At 57.5% G+C, this 15,251-nt stretch overlaps 1 protein-coding gene across 1 annotated transcript in view; it reads right to left on the reverse strand.

Moving 5' to 3' along the window:
* Positions 1-15,251, reverse strand: part of TNXB (tenascin XB) — a 60,703-nt gene that overhangs the window by 16,894 nt on the left and 28,558 nt on the right. Inside the window, 12 exon segments of the mRNA XM_038769074.1 lie at positions 1,109-1,435; positions 1,868-2,206; positions 2,605-2,943; positions 3,341-3,679; positions 4,090-4,428; positions 4,839-5,177; positions 5,573-5,875; positions 6,305-6,631; positions 6,990-7,316; positions 7,655-8,005; positions 9,763-10,041; positions 11,974-12,291. Of these exon segments, the coding sequence (XP_038625002.1) occupies positions 1,109-1,435; positions 1,868-2,206; positions 2,605-2,943; positions 3,341-3,679; positions 4,090-4,428; positions 4,839-5,177; positions 5,573-5,875; positions 6,305-6,631; positions 6,990-7,316; positions 7,655-8,005; positions 9,763-10,041; positions 11,974-12,291 (3,927 nt within the window).

The raw sequence follows: 15,251 nt of genomic DNA on the forward strand, positions 1-15,251 counted from the left end.
AGATCACCACGGTGGATATAGACCACGTCCCACAGTCATAACCCTGATCTTACAGTTGAGGTAACTGAGGCGCAGAGAAGTCGAGTGACTTGTCCAAAGTCACACAGCAGACAAGTGGCGGAGCCGGGATGAGAACTCAGGTCCTCTGAATCCCAGGCCCGGGCTCTTTTCGCTAGGCCCCACTGCTTCTCTGTTTGGGAGAGGTGGCCCCTGGGGCCACTGAGGGCTAGCAGAGTGTCTTTGTGCAGCCACAGAGAGACCCACGCACGTGCAGATGGGCAGACAAAGAGAGGCAGAGGCGGGGGAGAAGCGGGGACCTGATGTGAGAGAAACTGAGAAGCACAGAGGCGGTGGGCGGGAGAAAGTCTGCAGCGAGTGTTCTGTTGAAGTGGGACCACTTGGCTGCAGTGGGCTTGGGTTGGCTTTCCGGAAGGAAGCTGAGTTTTAAAATGGGTTTTCACATCTGACAGACAATTATTCTCCCCTGCTTCAAAACCTCATTGAAGGCACTTCCCTTCCTAGAGGTCTTCCCTGACTAAGCCCTCATTTCCTCTTCTCCCACTCTCTTCTGGGTCACCCTGACTTGTTCCCTTTATTCATCGCCCCCTCCCAACCCCGCGGCACTTATGTACATATCCGTAATTTATTTATATTAACGTCTGTCTCCTCCTCTAGACTGTAAGCTTGTTGTGGGCAAGAATGTGCTGTTATATTGTTGCGTGGTATTCTCCCAAGGGCTTAGTTAATGATGGCATTTATTAAGCGCTTACTATGCTCAAGGCACTGTTCTTTCAGTATCCTGCACACAATAAGTGCTCAATAAATGCGACTGATTGATTGAGAGGCCTTCAAACCATCAGGGGGGCTGGAAAACAAGAGTCGGGGTTGGAACGGGGCAGGAGCCACCCATTCTGACCCACTGAACATGCTCAGGAGGGGCATCGCGGGTGGTTCAGTGACAGCAAGGCTAGATGGAGCAGTAAAGAGCCTGTTTGGGTGGTTGTGAGGAGACCGATGACCACAGGAGAGGTCGGGTGCAGGATAACAGGGCGAAGACCGGGACCAGACAATCATATCTGTCCCTAAGCTCCCCGCGCCCTTCGCTCACCTGTCTCTCCGACGACAGAAACAGGGCCCACGCGCTCTTGGCCGTGGAAGCCATAGAGGTTCATCTTGTACTTCCTGTCGGGCTCCAGGCCGGAGACGGTGACCTCGGTCTGGTCCCCGCTGACCCGCACCGTCCGGGGCTGCCGGTCCGTGTCCTGATACTGGACCACGAAGGAGTCGAAGTGGCCCTCGGGGACTGTCCAGGAGAGGCTCAGGGAGTCCGGGGTCACGTCCGTCACCGACAGCTCCCCTAGGCGGGGTTCTGAGGGGGGCTCAGTAGGAGGCTCTGTAGTGGGCTCGAAGGTCAGCGGTTCTTCATCTCTGGGGGCTGAGGTTGATCGAGGCGGAGAGAGAGAGTGAGACAGAAGCAGGGCCACGCTGACTTGAGATGAGGGCGATTTCCTTAATTGGGGAGTTGGGAATACAGACGACTTTTAGCCCTTCAAATCAGACTTCCAGGGGGAGTACTCCCTGACACAGTTTGACACACAGAGCATGCTCAGAGCTTCTACTTAGAGCAGTTAAAGGGATCGACAGCAAGAAGGAGCAAAACCTCTGGAAGCCCACCACTCCTTTCCAGCCCTTCCTCGCACTTAACTCCTCTCTGAGCACCAGCATCAACTCTCCGGCCAGCTGAGCCCCGAGGCCCACTGGGAGCCTGAAGGCCAAATATCTGGCTCTGGTGTGGGAGAGACCCAGACAGAAGCACTTAGGTCAGGGCCGGACAGGAAGGGAAATGGGCACCGCTCCCCTCGCTCACCTGTCACCCCAACCACCGAAATGGGGCCCACTCGCTGTCTGCCATGGAGACCGTAGAGGTTCAGCTTGTACTTGCGCTCGGGCTCCAGGCCGGAGACGGTGACCTCGGTCTGGTCTCCCCCGACGCGCACGGACTGGGGCCGCCCATCCGCATCCTTGTACTGGACCAGGAAGGAGTCGAAGTGGCCCTCGGGGACTGTCCAGGAGAGGCTCAGGGAGTCCGGGGTCACGTCCACCAAAGACAGCTCCCCTAGAGTGGGCTTTGAGGGGGTCTCTGTGGAGGGCTCTGCTGGAGATTGTGTTGGGAGCTCTGAGGTCAGCACTTCCTCATCTCTGGGGCCTGAGGGAGACAGAAGCAAGGAGAAAGGGTGAGCCAGAAGCAGAGTCACGGGGACTTGGGATGGGGGAGATATCTTTGGGACTCGGATGAGGTTTAGCCCTTAAAATCAGATAACCGGGGGGAGGCCTCCCTGACAGGGTCTGACACTCTGAACATGCTCAGAACTTCCACTGAGAGCAGTTAAAGGGACAGACAACAGAGCAGGATCAAAGTCCTCCAAATCCCACCCTTCCAGCCCAGCTCTTAGCTTCAGCATCAACTCTCCGGCCAGCTGAGCCCCGAGGCCCACCGGGAGCCTGAAGGCCAAAGGTCTGGCTCTGGTGTGGGAGAGCATCAGACAGAAACACTTAGGTCAGGGCCGGACAGGAAGGGAAATGGGCACCGCTCCCCTCACTCACCTGTCACCCCAACTACCGAAATGGGGCCCACTCGCTGTCTGCCATGGAGGCCGTAGAGGTTCAGCTTGTATTTGCGTTCGGGCTCCAGGCCGGAGACAGTGACCTCGGTCTGGTCTCCCCCGACCCGCACTGACTGGGGCTGCCCATCCGCGTCCTTGTATTGGACCAGGAAGGAGTCGAAGTGGCCCTCGGGGACTGTCCAGGAGAGGCTTAGGGAGTCCGGGGTCACGTCCACCAAAGACAGCTCCCCTAGAGTGGGCTTTGAGGGGGCCTCTGTGGAGGGCTCTGTTGGAGATTGTGTTGGGAGCTCTGAGGTCAGCACTTCCTCATCTCTGGGGCCTGAGGGAGACAGAAGCAAGGAGAAAGGGTGAGCCAGAAGCAGAGTCACGGGGACTTGGGATGGGGGAGATATCTTTGGGACTCGGATGAGTTTTAGCCCTTAAAATCAGATAACCGGGGGGAGGCCTCCCTGACGAGTCTGACACTCTGAACATGCTCAGAACTTCCACTGAGAGCAGTTAAAGGGACAGACAACAGGGCAGGATCAAACTCCCCCAAACCCCACTCTTCCAGCCCTGCTCTTAGCTTCAGCATCAACTCTCTGGCCAGCTGAGCCCCGAGGCCCACCGGGAGCCTGAAGGCCAAAGGTCTGGCTCTGGTGTGGGAGAGCATCAGACAGAAACACTTAGGTCAGGGCCAGACAGGAAGGGAAATGGGCACCACTCCCCTCGCTCACCTGTCACCCCAACCACCGAAATGGGGCCCACTCGCTGTCTGCCATGGAGGCCGTAGAGGTTCAGCTTGTATTTGCGTTCGGGCTCCAGGCCGGAGACGGTGACCTCGGTCTGGTCTCCCCCGACCCGCACCGACTGGGGCCGCCCATCCGCGTCCTTGTATTGGACCAGGAAGGAGTCGAAGTGGCCCTCGGGGACTGTCCAGGAGAGGCTCAGGGAGTCCGGGGTCACATCCACCAAAGACAGCTCCCCTAGAGTGGGCTTTGAGGGGGCCTCTGTGGAGGGCTCTGTTGGAGATTGTGTTGGGAGCTCTGAGGTCAGCACTTCATCATCTCTGGGGCCTGACGGAGACAGAAGAGCGGAGAAAGCGTGAGCCAGAAGTGGGGTCACGGGGACTTGGGATGGGGGAGATTTCTTTGATTAAGGATTTGGGAATCAGATGACTTTTAGCCCTTAAAATCAAATAACTGGGGGGAGGCCTCCCTGACAGAGTTTGACACCCTGAGCATGTTCAGAACTTCCATTGAGAGCAGTTAAAGGGACAGACAACAGGGCAGGATCAAACTCCCACGAACTCCACCCTTCCAGCCCTGCTCTTGGCTTCAGTGTCAATTCTCCAGCCAGCTGAGCCCCGAAGCCCACTGGGAGCCTGAAGACCAGAAGTCTGGCTCCAGTGTGGGAGAACCTCGGACAGAAGCACTTAGATCAGGGCCGGACAGGAAGGGAAATGAACACCGCTCCCCTCGCTCACCTGTCACTCCAACCACCGAAATGGGGCCCACTCGCTGTCTGCCATGGAGGCCGTAGAGGTTCAGCTTGTACTTGCGTTCGGGCTCCAGGCCGGAGACGGTGACCTCGGTCTGGTCTCCCCCGACCCGCACCGACTGGGGCCGCCCGTCCGCGTCCTTGTACTGGACCAGGAAGGAGTCAAATTGGCCCTCGGGGACCGTCCAGGAGAGGCTTAGGGAGTCCGGGGTCACATCCACCAAAGACAGCTCCCCTAGAGTGGGCTTTGAGGGGGCCTCTGTGGAGGGCTCTGTTGGAGCTTGTGTTGGGAGCTCGGAGGTCAGCGCTTCATCATCTCTGGGGCCTGACGGAGACAGAAGAGCGGAGAAAGCGTGAGCCAGAAGTGGGGTCACGGGGACTTGGGATGGGGGAGATTTCTTTGATTAAGGATTTGGGAATCAGATGACTTTTAGCCCTTAAAATCAAATAACTGGGGGGAGGCCTCCCTGACAGAGTTTGACACCCTGAGCATGTTCAGAACTTCCATTGAGAGCAGTTAAAGGGACAGACAACAGGGCAGGATCAAACTCCCACGAACTCCACCCTTCCAGCCCTGCTCTTGGCTTCAGCGTCAACTCTCCAGCCAGCTGAGCCCCGAGGCCCACCGGGAGCCTGAAGGCCAAAGGTCTGGCTCTGGTGTGGGAGAGACCCAGACAGAAGCACTTGGGTCAGGGCCAGACAGGAAGGGAAATGGGCACCGCTCCCCTCACTCACCTGTCACCCCAACCACTGAAATGGGGCCCACTCGCTGTCTGCCATGGAGGCCGTAGAGGTTCAGCTTGTATTTGCGTTCGGGCTCCAGGCCGGAGACGGTGACTTCGGTCTGGTCTCCCCCAACCCGCATCGACTGGGGCCGCCCGTCTGCGTCCTTGTACTGGACAAGGAAGGAGTCGAATTGGCCTTCGGGGACCGTCCAGGAGAGGCTCAGGGAGTCCGGGGTCACGTCCACCAAAGACAGCTCCCCTAGGGTGGGCTTTGAGGGGGCCTCTGTCGGGGGCTCTGTTGGAGATTGTGTTGTAAGCTCGGAGGGCAGCACTTCATCATCTCTGGGGCCTGACGGAGACAGAAGAGCAGAGAAAGCGTGAGCCAGAAGCGGGGTCACGGGGACTTGGGATGGGGTAGATTTCTTTGATCAAGGATTTGGGAATCAGATGAGTTTTAGCCCTTAAAATCCTATAACTGCGGGGAGGCCTCTCTGACAGAGTTTGACACCCTGAGCATGCTCAGAACTTCCACTGACAGCAGTTAAAGGGACAGAAAACAGTGCAGGATCAAACTCCCCCGAACCCCACTTCAGCATCAGTGTCAACTCCCCGGCCAGCTGAGCCCCGAGGCCCACCGGGAGCCTGAAACCCAAAGGTCTGGCTCTGGTGTGGGAGGGCATCAGACAGAAGCACTTAGATCAGGGCCGGACAGGAAGGGAAACGAACACCGCTCCCCTCGCTCACCTGTCACTCCAACCACCGAAATGGGGCCCACTCGCTGTCTGCCATGGAGGCCGTAGAGGTTCAGCTTGTATTTGCGTTCGGGCTCCAGGCCGGAGACGGTGACCTCGGTCTGGTCTCCCCTGACCCGCACTGACTGGGGCCGCCCATCTGCGTCCTTGTACTGGACCAGGAAGGAGTCGAAGCGGCCCTCGGGGACTGTCCAGGAGAGGCTCAGGGAGTCCGGGGTCACGTCCGTCACCGACAGCTCCCCTAGGCGGGGCTCTGTGGTGGGCTCGGGGGTCAGAGGTTCCTCATCTCTGGGGGCTGAGGTAGAGGGAGGTGGAGAAAGAGGGTGTACCAGATGCAGTGTCATGGGGACTAGGGATGGGGGAGATCTCGTTAATCAGGGTGTCAAGGGTCAGATGAGTTTTAGCCCTTAAAAATCAGACTTCCGGGGGAAGTCCTGGCTGCCATAATTTGACGCCCTAAGTGTGTTCAGAATTCGAGAGAAATTTAAAGGGACCGATAACAGGTCAGGATCGAATCCCCCTGAACCCCACCACTCCCTTCTAGCCCTTTCTCGTGCTCAGCTCCACTCTCAGCTCCAGTGTCAACCCTTTGGCCAGCTGAACCCCGGGGCCCACCGAGAGCCCAAAGGCCAAAGGCCTGGCTTTGGTGTGGAAGTGACCCAGAGAAAGGTGCGTAGGTGAGGGCCGGACATTAAGGGAAAAGGATTCCACTCCCCTCACTCACCTGTCACCCCAACCACGGGGATGGGGCCCACTCGCTGTTTCCCATGGAGACCGTAGAGGTTCAGCCTATACTTATGTTCGGGCTCCAGGCCGGAGACGGTGACCTCGGTCTGGTCTCCCCCGACTGGCACCGCCTGGGGCCGTCCGTCCGCGTCCTTGTACTGGACCAGGAAGGAGTCGAAGTGGCCCTCGTGGACCGTCCAGGAGAGGCGCAGGGAGTCCGGGGTCACGTCCATCACCGACAGCTCCCCAAGGCGGGGCTTCGTTGGAGGCTCCATGAGGGGCTCTGTGGGGGGCTCGGAGGTCAGCAGTTCCTCGTCTCTGGGGGCTAAGGTAGACGGAGCCAGGGAGAGAGTGTGAGCCAGATACAGGGGCATGGGGATTTGGGATGTGGGAGATTTTGTTAATCAGTTAACACAGTTTGACAACCTAAGCATGCTCAGAACTTCCCCTGAGAGCTGTTAAAGGGATCAACAACAGGCCTGAACCCCACCATTCCCTTCCAGCCCTTCCTCGCACTCAGCTGTGCTCTGAGTTCCAGGGTCAAGTCTCCGGCCAGCAGAGCCCCGGGGCCCACCGGGATCCTAGAGGCCCAAGGCCTGGCTCTGGTGTGGGAGTGACCCAGACAGAGGCGCTTAGGTCAGGGCCGGACAGGAGGGGAAACAGATGCTACTCCCCTCGCTTACCTGTCACTCCAACCACGGAGGTAGGGCCCACACGCTGTTTGCCGTGGAGGCCGTAGAGGTTCAGCTTGTATTTGTGTTCGGGCTCCAGGCCGGAGACCGTGACCTCGCTCTGGTCACCCCTGACTCGCACTGCCTGGGGCTGCCCATCCCCATTCTTGTACTGGATCACGAAGGAGTCGAAGCGGCCCTCAGGGACCGTCCAGGAGAGGCGCAAGGAGTCCGGGGTCTTGCCCACCACCACCAGTGGCCCCAGGCGGGGCTCTGCGGGGGGCACCGGTGCTTCGGTGGGGGCCCAGACCATAGAGGTTGGAGTCGAAGCAGGGTGGCCTGGTGGATAGAGGGCAAGGGGTCAGGAGGCCTTGATTCTAATCCCGGCTCTGCCATTCGCCTGCTGTGTGAACCCGGGCCAGTCGCTTGGACTTCTCTGAGCCCCAGTTCCCTCATAATTAGTTAAGAGTGTCCGTCAGGGGCAGAGAAAAAGCTCAGAGGTGAACTCAAAGGTACTGAAAAGATGGAGGGGGACTGGGAGGGAGTAAGCTGATACGGAGGGCTGCCTGGGTAGCAGAGAAAGAGAGGAGGATCAAGGGTGGGGCCTGGGATCTCCAGGAGAAAACTCTTGGGGAGGGGGAAGGAGGGATTAGGGAGGAGGGAAGGCTCCCACTCACCCGTCTCGCCCAGAGCGGAGATGGAGTCGACGAACTCCTCCCCAGACAGTCCACGGAGCAGGAACGTGTATGCCGTTTGGGGCTCCAGGTCAGAGATGGTCACCTCGGTCTGGTCGCCCCCAACGGGCACCGCCTTGAGCCCCCCATCTCCATCCTGGTACTGGACCAGGAAGGAGTCGAAGCGGCCCTCGGGAACCGTCCAGGAGAGGCGCAGGGAGTCTGGGGTCTCATCTGTTACTCTCAGCTCGTCCCCCAGGCGGGGCCTGGGAGCAGGGGCTGGGGGGGCGGTGGCCGCGGGCACCGGGGTCCTGGGAGGGGTCACTCCCTCCTCCTTCGTCTCGGGCGGCGGGGCTGAGGGGGAGGAGGAGATGATGATGATGATGGTGTTTGTTAAGCGCTTACTATGTGCCACGCACTGTTTGAAGCACTGGGGTAGAAACGAGGTAATCAGGCTGTCCCACGTGGGGCTCACAGTCTTAATCCCCATTTTACAGATGAGGTAACCGAGGCCCAGAGCAGTTAAGTGATTTGCCCCAAGTCAAAGAGCTGGGATTAGAACCCACAATCTGTGATTCCCAAGCCCATGCTCTTTCCACTAAACCACGCTGCTCCCATTTTGGTCAGCTGGGATCTAAGGCAAGGGAGGGCCGATGCTAGCCGGGCCCACTGGATTTGGCTGCGGAAATCTGCTACTTCCGAGGGGAGAGCGGCGGGCGAGGCCGGGAAGCCGCTCCCAGGCCCACTGCGGAAGTCAGATGATACGGCTTTGCTAGTTCTGGGCCGGAGACGGCGGCGGGAGCGGTGATGAGCCAGAGGCAGCATCTCTCCACCAGGCTCGCCCCCCGGCCCCCGAACCTCCTCCTGGATCCTCCTCCCACTGCTCCCCCAAGGGAGAGGAAGAGGCATGAAGGGAAGGGACGGTCTTCCACCTTGGGCGGCCCCCAAGAGCCCTCACGGAAACCGGGCTCTGAGACGCACACGGCGGCCTGGGTGTCAACCGGGCCCCAAGCATAGTGGGAAGATGCCAGACGGGACATGCTGAGGTGGAGTCGGCCCCCCGTGTGGAGTGTTTCTCCGGGGGTCTGCCCGAAGCTCGTTGTGGGCAGGGAATGTGTCTGCTATATTGTTATATTGTATATATTGTATTGCTATATTATATATGTTATATACATGTTATATCATATATGTTATATATATGTTATATTATATATGTTATATTATATATATATGCTATATTATATATGTTATATTCCCTTCAAGGCCCTGCTGAGAGCTCACCTCCTCCAGGAGGCCTTCCCAGACTGAGCCCCTTCCTTCCTCTCCCCCTCGTCCCCCTCTCCATCCCCCCTCCATCTTACCTCCTTCCCTTCCCCACAGCACCTGTATATATGTATATATGTTTGTACATATTTATTACTCTATTTATTTATTTATTTATTTTATTTGTACAGATCTATTCTATTTATTTTATTTTGTTAGTATGTTTGGTTTTGTTCTCTGTCTCCCCCTTTTAGACTGTGAGCCCACTGTTGGGTAGGGACTGTCTCTATATGCTGCCAATTTGCACTTCCCAAGCGCTTAGTACAGTGCTCTGCACATAGTAAGCGCTCAACAAATACGATTGATGATGATATCGTACTCTCCCAAAAGCTTAGTTACAGTGGTCTGCATATAGTAAGTGCCCAATAAATAGAATCAATCAACCAATCGTATTTATTGCGCGCTTACTGTGTGCGGAGCACTGTACTAAGCGCTTGGGAAGTACAAGTTGGCAACATATAGAGACGGTCCCTACCCAACAGTGGGCTCACAGTCTAGAAGGGGGAGATAGAGAGAACTGACTGAATGACTGACTCCTCCCCTGTCCCTCCCCACTGCCCTGGATGCGGGGCAGTCGTGTTCCCTTCCCGGGGCCTTCTGGACACGGGCCTTGCTTCCGAGCAGCTGGTCTCAGAGCAGGCACCGAGGCGTGGAAAGACCGGGTGCTTAGAAGGAAAATGCCAGGCGAGTAGGAGCCCACTGCTGTATCGGGCCTGGGCAGGGGACGCACCGGCTGAAAACCGGATGGTCCAGGAGGCGGAGGGGAGGGGGACGGGGCCGCCACTCACCGGTGGTTCCGTCGGCGGAGATGGGGCCGACGCGCTTCTTGCCCAGGAGCCCGAACAGGTTGAACTTGTACTTGCGGGCGGGGTCCAGCGGGGAGATGGTGACCGAGCGCTCGGGCCCCTCCACGGGCACCGACCGGGGCCGCCCCTTGGCGTCCTTGTACTGGACCAGGAAGGAGTCGAAGCGGCCCTCGGGGACCGTCCAGGAGAGACGCAGCGAGTCCGGGGTCGGGTCCGACACCCACAGCTCACCTAGGACTGCTGGCTTCTCCTCTACTCGGGCTGCAGTTGCGGGGTAGTGCAGATAATAATGATAATGGTATTCGTTAAGCACTTACTGTGGGCCAAGCTGCGTACTACGCGCTGGGGTAGATTCAACATCATCATGTCCCACATGGGGCTCACAGTCTAAATAGGAGGGAGCACAGGTAGTGAATCCCCATTCTGCAGATGAGGGAACTGAGGCCTGGAGAAGTTGGGTGACTTGCCCAAGGTCACACAGTGGCGGAGCTGGGATTAGAACCCAGGTCCTCGGACCCCGAGGCCTGGGTTCTGTCTGCATGGCCATGCCGCTTTCTGGGGTGAGGTGGAAGTATTATGAGCTGGGGGTGAATCTTTGTCCAAAATGGTGCCCTCCCCACCTGTGGCACTTTGTGTCTGGGCAAATAAAGAGGGAACTCCCAGTTCTGGGTGGAAAAGGGGGTGACATCCCCCTCCCTTCTGGAGCCCAATCCCCCCCTCCCCAAGCCTTTCCTTTTATCCAGGGCCACTCTCTTCTGGACATAGAGGAACCCTGCTCCCATTCCCAAGGTACATAAGGTTGCGTGGCTCAGTGGAAAGAGCCTGGGCTTTGGAGTCAGAGATCGTGTCTTCAAATCCCGTCTCCGCCAAGTGTCAGCTGTGTGACTCTGGGCAGGTCATTTAACTTCTCTGGGCCTCAGTGACCTCATCTGTCAAACGGGGATGAAGACTGCGAGCCCCCCCGTGGGACAACCTGATCACCTTGTAACCTCCGCAGCACTTAGAACAGTGCTTTGCACACAGTAAGCACTTAATAAATGCCATTAAAAAAAACAAATAAGGTACAGGGAAAGGGGGGGGCTGCTCCCCTTTAGGAGGTGGGCAGAGGGAAAAATCTGGATTCTATCACGAAGTCAGTCTGGTCTCTTCTCCCTGCCCTTTGGTTCCAGTCATACCCTGGGATGGGTGGGCTGGGGTGTCACAGGCGACAGATGCTACCCAGAGCTGGAGTGGGCATGTTCAGTCTGCCCACCCCTAGGCCTTAGCTGGGAACAAGGGGGATCTGGAGTCAGGTGGGAGGGAGGCCTGGAGTCCTCTGATGGAATTGTTGTTCAGACTTTTGTTAGAGTCCCTTTGGGGAGGGGAGGCAGGGTGTGGCGGGACCCCAACGCCCACCAACCCCGCTTCCCCATGGTGGGGCACTGGGAGTGAGCTGGGCTGGGCGGCCCGAGAGCAGATTAATTGCAGTTTCTGAACTCCTTGCGGGGCCGGGCTCAAGCTGGGGGAAGCTGTTGAGAAACCAGGGAGGGAGAGTAACGGCAGGAGGCCTAAAAAGACCCAGAAGGTGGGATGGGATTGGCCGGGTTGGGGGAGAATATGTGGCCAAGCTTCTTCTCGGCGAGATCAGGAGGGCTATTAGTGGTTGAACTCAATGTCCTTTCTGTTAGTCTGTTAGACTCCGTTTGACTGCCAGCTCTTGGTGGGTTAGAATTGTGACTACCAACCCTATTATTCTGTGCTCTCCCAAGTGCTTAGTACAGTGTTCTGTATACAAGAGCCTATAAGCTCCTTGAGGGCAGGGATTGTGGCTACCAACTCTCCTGAACAGTGTTCGGCACACAGAAAGCACTCCATAAATACCACTGATGGATTTTTTTCAGTTCCCACCTTTCGGTCTAAGAGAGGGAGGGAGGGGAGGAAAGGGCCCACCCCGCTGTGCAGGAAACTGAGGTCCCAGATGGGCCGAATGAGGAAATGAGGACCAAGTCTGGGCATCCTGATGGCCGGTCCCAGGCTCCTTTACCTGCTCCTCTCTTGAAACCTGGGCCCCCCGTCCGTCGGTGCCTCCAGGCCCCCCATTCTGCAGCCCCCAGACCCTCCTGGGATCCAATCAAGGCCGCCCCTCGTAGGAAAGCGGAGGTGGAGGGAGGAGATGGGCCGGCGGCCGGGGCTGGCAGGGAGGGTTCCACTTACGGGTCTTGGCGTCGGCGGCGATGGGGCCGTGGCGTTTCCCCCCGTGGAGTCCGAAGAGGAGGAATTTGTACTTTCTGTTGGGTTCGAGGCCAGAGATGGTGACCTCCGTCTGGTCACCCCTTACAGGTGTTGCCTGGGGCCGCCCATCCCGGTCCTTGTACTGGGCCACGAAGGAGTCGAAGCGGCCCCGGGGGACCGTCCAGGAGAGGCGCAGGGAGTCCAGGGTCACGTCCGACACCGACAGCTCCCCGAGCCGGGGGGGCTCTGGGGCCTCAGTGGCTGCCACTGTGGTTTCTTCTTCTTCCTCTGAGCTGGGGTCTGGGAGAGAGCAAGAGAGAGAGAGAGAGACAGAAAGAGAGAGAGAGAGATACAGAAAGAGAGGGAGAAAGGAGTTGATTCTCTCAGGAAGCCAGAACCGCAAACCCCTTTGGCAAGAGACTTCACTTCTCTGAGCCTCAGTTACCTCATCTGCAAAATGGGGGTTGAGACTATGAGCCCTACATGGGACAGGGACTGTGTCCAACCTGATTTGCTTGTATCCACCCCAGCGCTTAGTATAGTGCCTGGCACACAGTAAGTGCTTAACGATAACCACAATTATTATTATTATTATTACCCCGAAAACTGCACAGACCCCTTCACCTCCCTCCCTCCGATTTCCTATCTCTGATGAAGGTCATGTGGGGAGGGGGGAAGCCATTCATGATGCCGAGGGGATTAAAAGCCCCCCTCCTTTCAACTCCTCCAGCAGGGGAGGGACTCCGGAGTGGGGGGGGGGGGCTGGGGAGGACTCCCCTTAAAGGAAAAGCTGGTAATAGAGGACGCTTCAGGGAACGAGGGTTTACGGAGAAAGGGGTCAGAGCGGGGTGGGCGTGTTCCCCAGCCCGTGAGGGAGGGTCTGATCTTCCCCACCGGGCTTCAGCCACGAGGGATGGGAGGCAGGGGAGCTGCGGTGCGCCTCAACCAGGCGTGTTTAAATTGGGGAGACCCAGGCCTTATGTGAAAGAGTTGGGGCAGGGGTGGCAATGGAAAGCAAAATAGGCTCCCATCTCCCATAAGAAACAGTATAGCCTAGTGGACAGAGCCCTGGCCTGAGTGCCAGATGACCTGTGTTCTCATTGCGGCTCTGCCCATTGTGTGACCTCGGGTGAGTCACTTCAGTGCCCTATGCCTCAGTTTCCCCAACTGCAAAACGGGAATTCAATACCCTTTCTCCCACCTTCTTACACTGTGAGCCCCACGTGGGACAGGGACTGTGTCTGGTCCTCTGGATTGTGAGTTTGTTATGGGCAGGGATTGTCACTGTTTATTGTATTCTCCCAAGAGCTTAGTACACAGTAAACGCTCAATAAATACGACTGAATGAACAATTGAATGAATGACCTGATTAATCAATCAATCAATCAATCGTATTTATTGAGCGCTTACTGTGTGCAGAGCACTGTACTAAGTGCTTGGGAAGTACAAGTTGGCAACATATAGAGACGGTCCCTACCCAACAGTGGGCTCACAGTCTAGAAGAATAATAATAGTAGTAGTAGTAGTTGTTAAGCACTTACTATGTGCCAAGCACCGCTAGGGTAAATACAAGGTAATCAGAGTGTCCCGCGTGGAGCTCACAGTCTCAATCCTCATTTTACAGATGAGGTAACTGAGGCACAGAGAAGTGACTTGCCCAAGGTCACACAGCAGACAAGCGGCGGAGGTGGGATTAGAACCCACGACCGCGGACTCCCATGCCCGCACTCTTCCAGCCAAGAGGGTGTTTCTCATTTTGCTTCGGAGTCCCTGGCAGATGTTGCCAGTGCTCTAGCCGGTTTGCAATCGGGTGCTTGCAGATTACCTTGCATGCACCCAAGCACTTGGAACGGTGCTTGACATAGAGTAAACGCTTAACAAATATGATCGTCATCACCATCATCACCATCAACTCCCCTGGGATGAGGTGGGAAAGGGAAAGTGTGCCCAAATCCTGAGTCTGGAGCGGGAGTCAGCCGGGCCTTGGCTCTCCTGAGGGCTCTGGCCGGCCCGGTGGGATCTCTCGGGCGCCGAGAATCCACGAATTAGGTACCGGGACAGCTCGACCCCCATCCTGGTTTGGGGGGGAGGTGGGGGATAGGCGGGGGCAAAGAGGAAGAGCTAGGGCTGACTGGACCCCAGAATCCTCAGTCTGGGGATCGCCTACTTAACCCCAAACTCTGGCCCCAGAGACTCCTTCTACAGTTTCCCGTCTGGCCGGCCCCTCTGCTCTGGGGTGCAGCAAAGCCGGGAGGGCTGGAGGGTCACGGCCTCTGTGGCTGAGGACAGCTTATATGTGGGGGGGGGTGAGGGCGGGGAGCCTTCCTAGATCATCAATCGTATTTATTGAGCGCTAACTATGTGCAGAGCACTGTACTAAGCGCTTGGGAAGTACAAATTGGCAACATATAGAGACAGTCCCTACCCAACAGTGGGCTCACAGTCTAAAAGATGCACTTCCCCCCTCCCCTCTGCCTCTGGGTAGGGGAGGGAGGGGTGAGGAGGCACGGGAGGAGGCCCAGTCTCCCCGCCTTACTTCGGAAGAGCCCAGGGGAAGGAGATTTCATGGACGTCTTCCGATTTTGGCCACTGGACTTGGCCGGACGGCAGTTGAGGGGAGGGCCAGGGAAGGGAAGGCAACAGTAGCCCAGACAGGAGGTGACCAGGGGCTGACCCGAGGACTTGGCTGTCGGGGAGAGGAAGGGGAGGAGCTGGGAGGCAGCGGTTGCTGGGCTTAGTGCCTGGTGCCTGGCGTGGGGCCTGGGGGGAGAAGCGGGAGGGATGTGGGGAAAAGGGTGAGGAGAGTTTAGGGACCCTGGATTGATGGGGTTCCTGCCCCCACTAGGAATGGGGTTTGGGGGCGAAATGCTGGAAGGAAACCCACAGGACACCCAGATGGGGGAATCTTGGAGCCAGCGGGGGTGTGATGAGAAGCAGCAGGGCCTGGCGGGAAGAGCTGGGAGTCAGAGGACCTGGCTTCTCATCCTGGCTCTGCCACTTGCCTCCAACTGTGTGACCCTGGGCCAGTCCCTTCCCTTCTCTAAAGCTCAGCTTCCCCATCCGCAAAGTCGGGACTCGGTATCTGTTCTCCTTCCCCCTTAGACCGCAAGCCCCCTGGGGGACAGGGGCTGTTTCTGGATCTCCCCCAGCACTCAGTGCAGTGCTTGGCACCTAGTAAGCGCTTAATAAATACCACGATGATCAGTGACTATTATTAGAGGAGCGGAGGGAACCAGGAGGTGGTAGGGATCGAGGCAGAA

The sequence above is a fragment of the Tachyglossus aculeatus genome, chromosome Y4 (assembly GCF_015852505.1).
Source record: "Tachyglossus aculeatus isolate mTacAcu1 chromosome Y4, mTacAcu1.pri, whole genome shotgun sequence".
Lineage (NCBI taxonomy): Eukaryota > Metazoa > Chordata > Mammalia > Monotremata > Tachyglossidae > Tachyglossus > Tachyglossus aculeatus.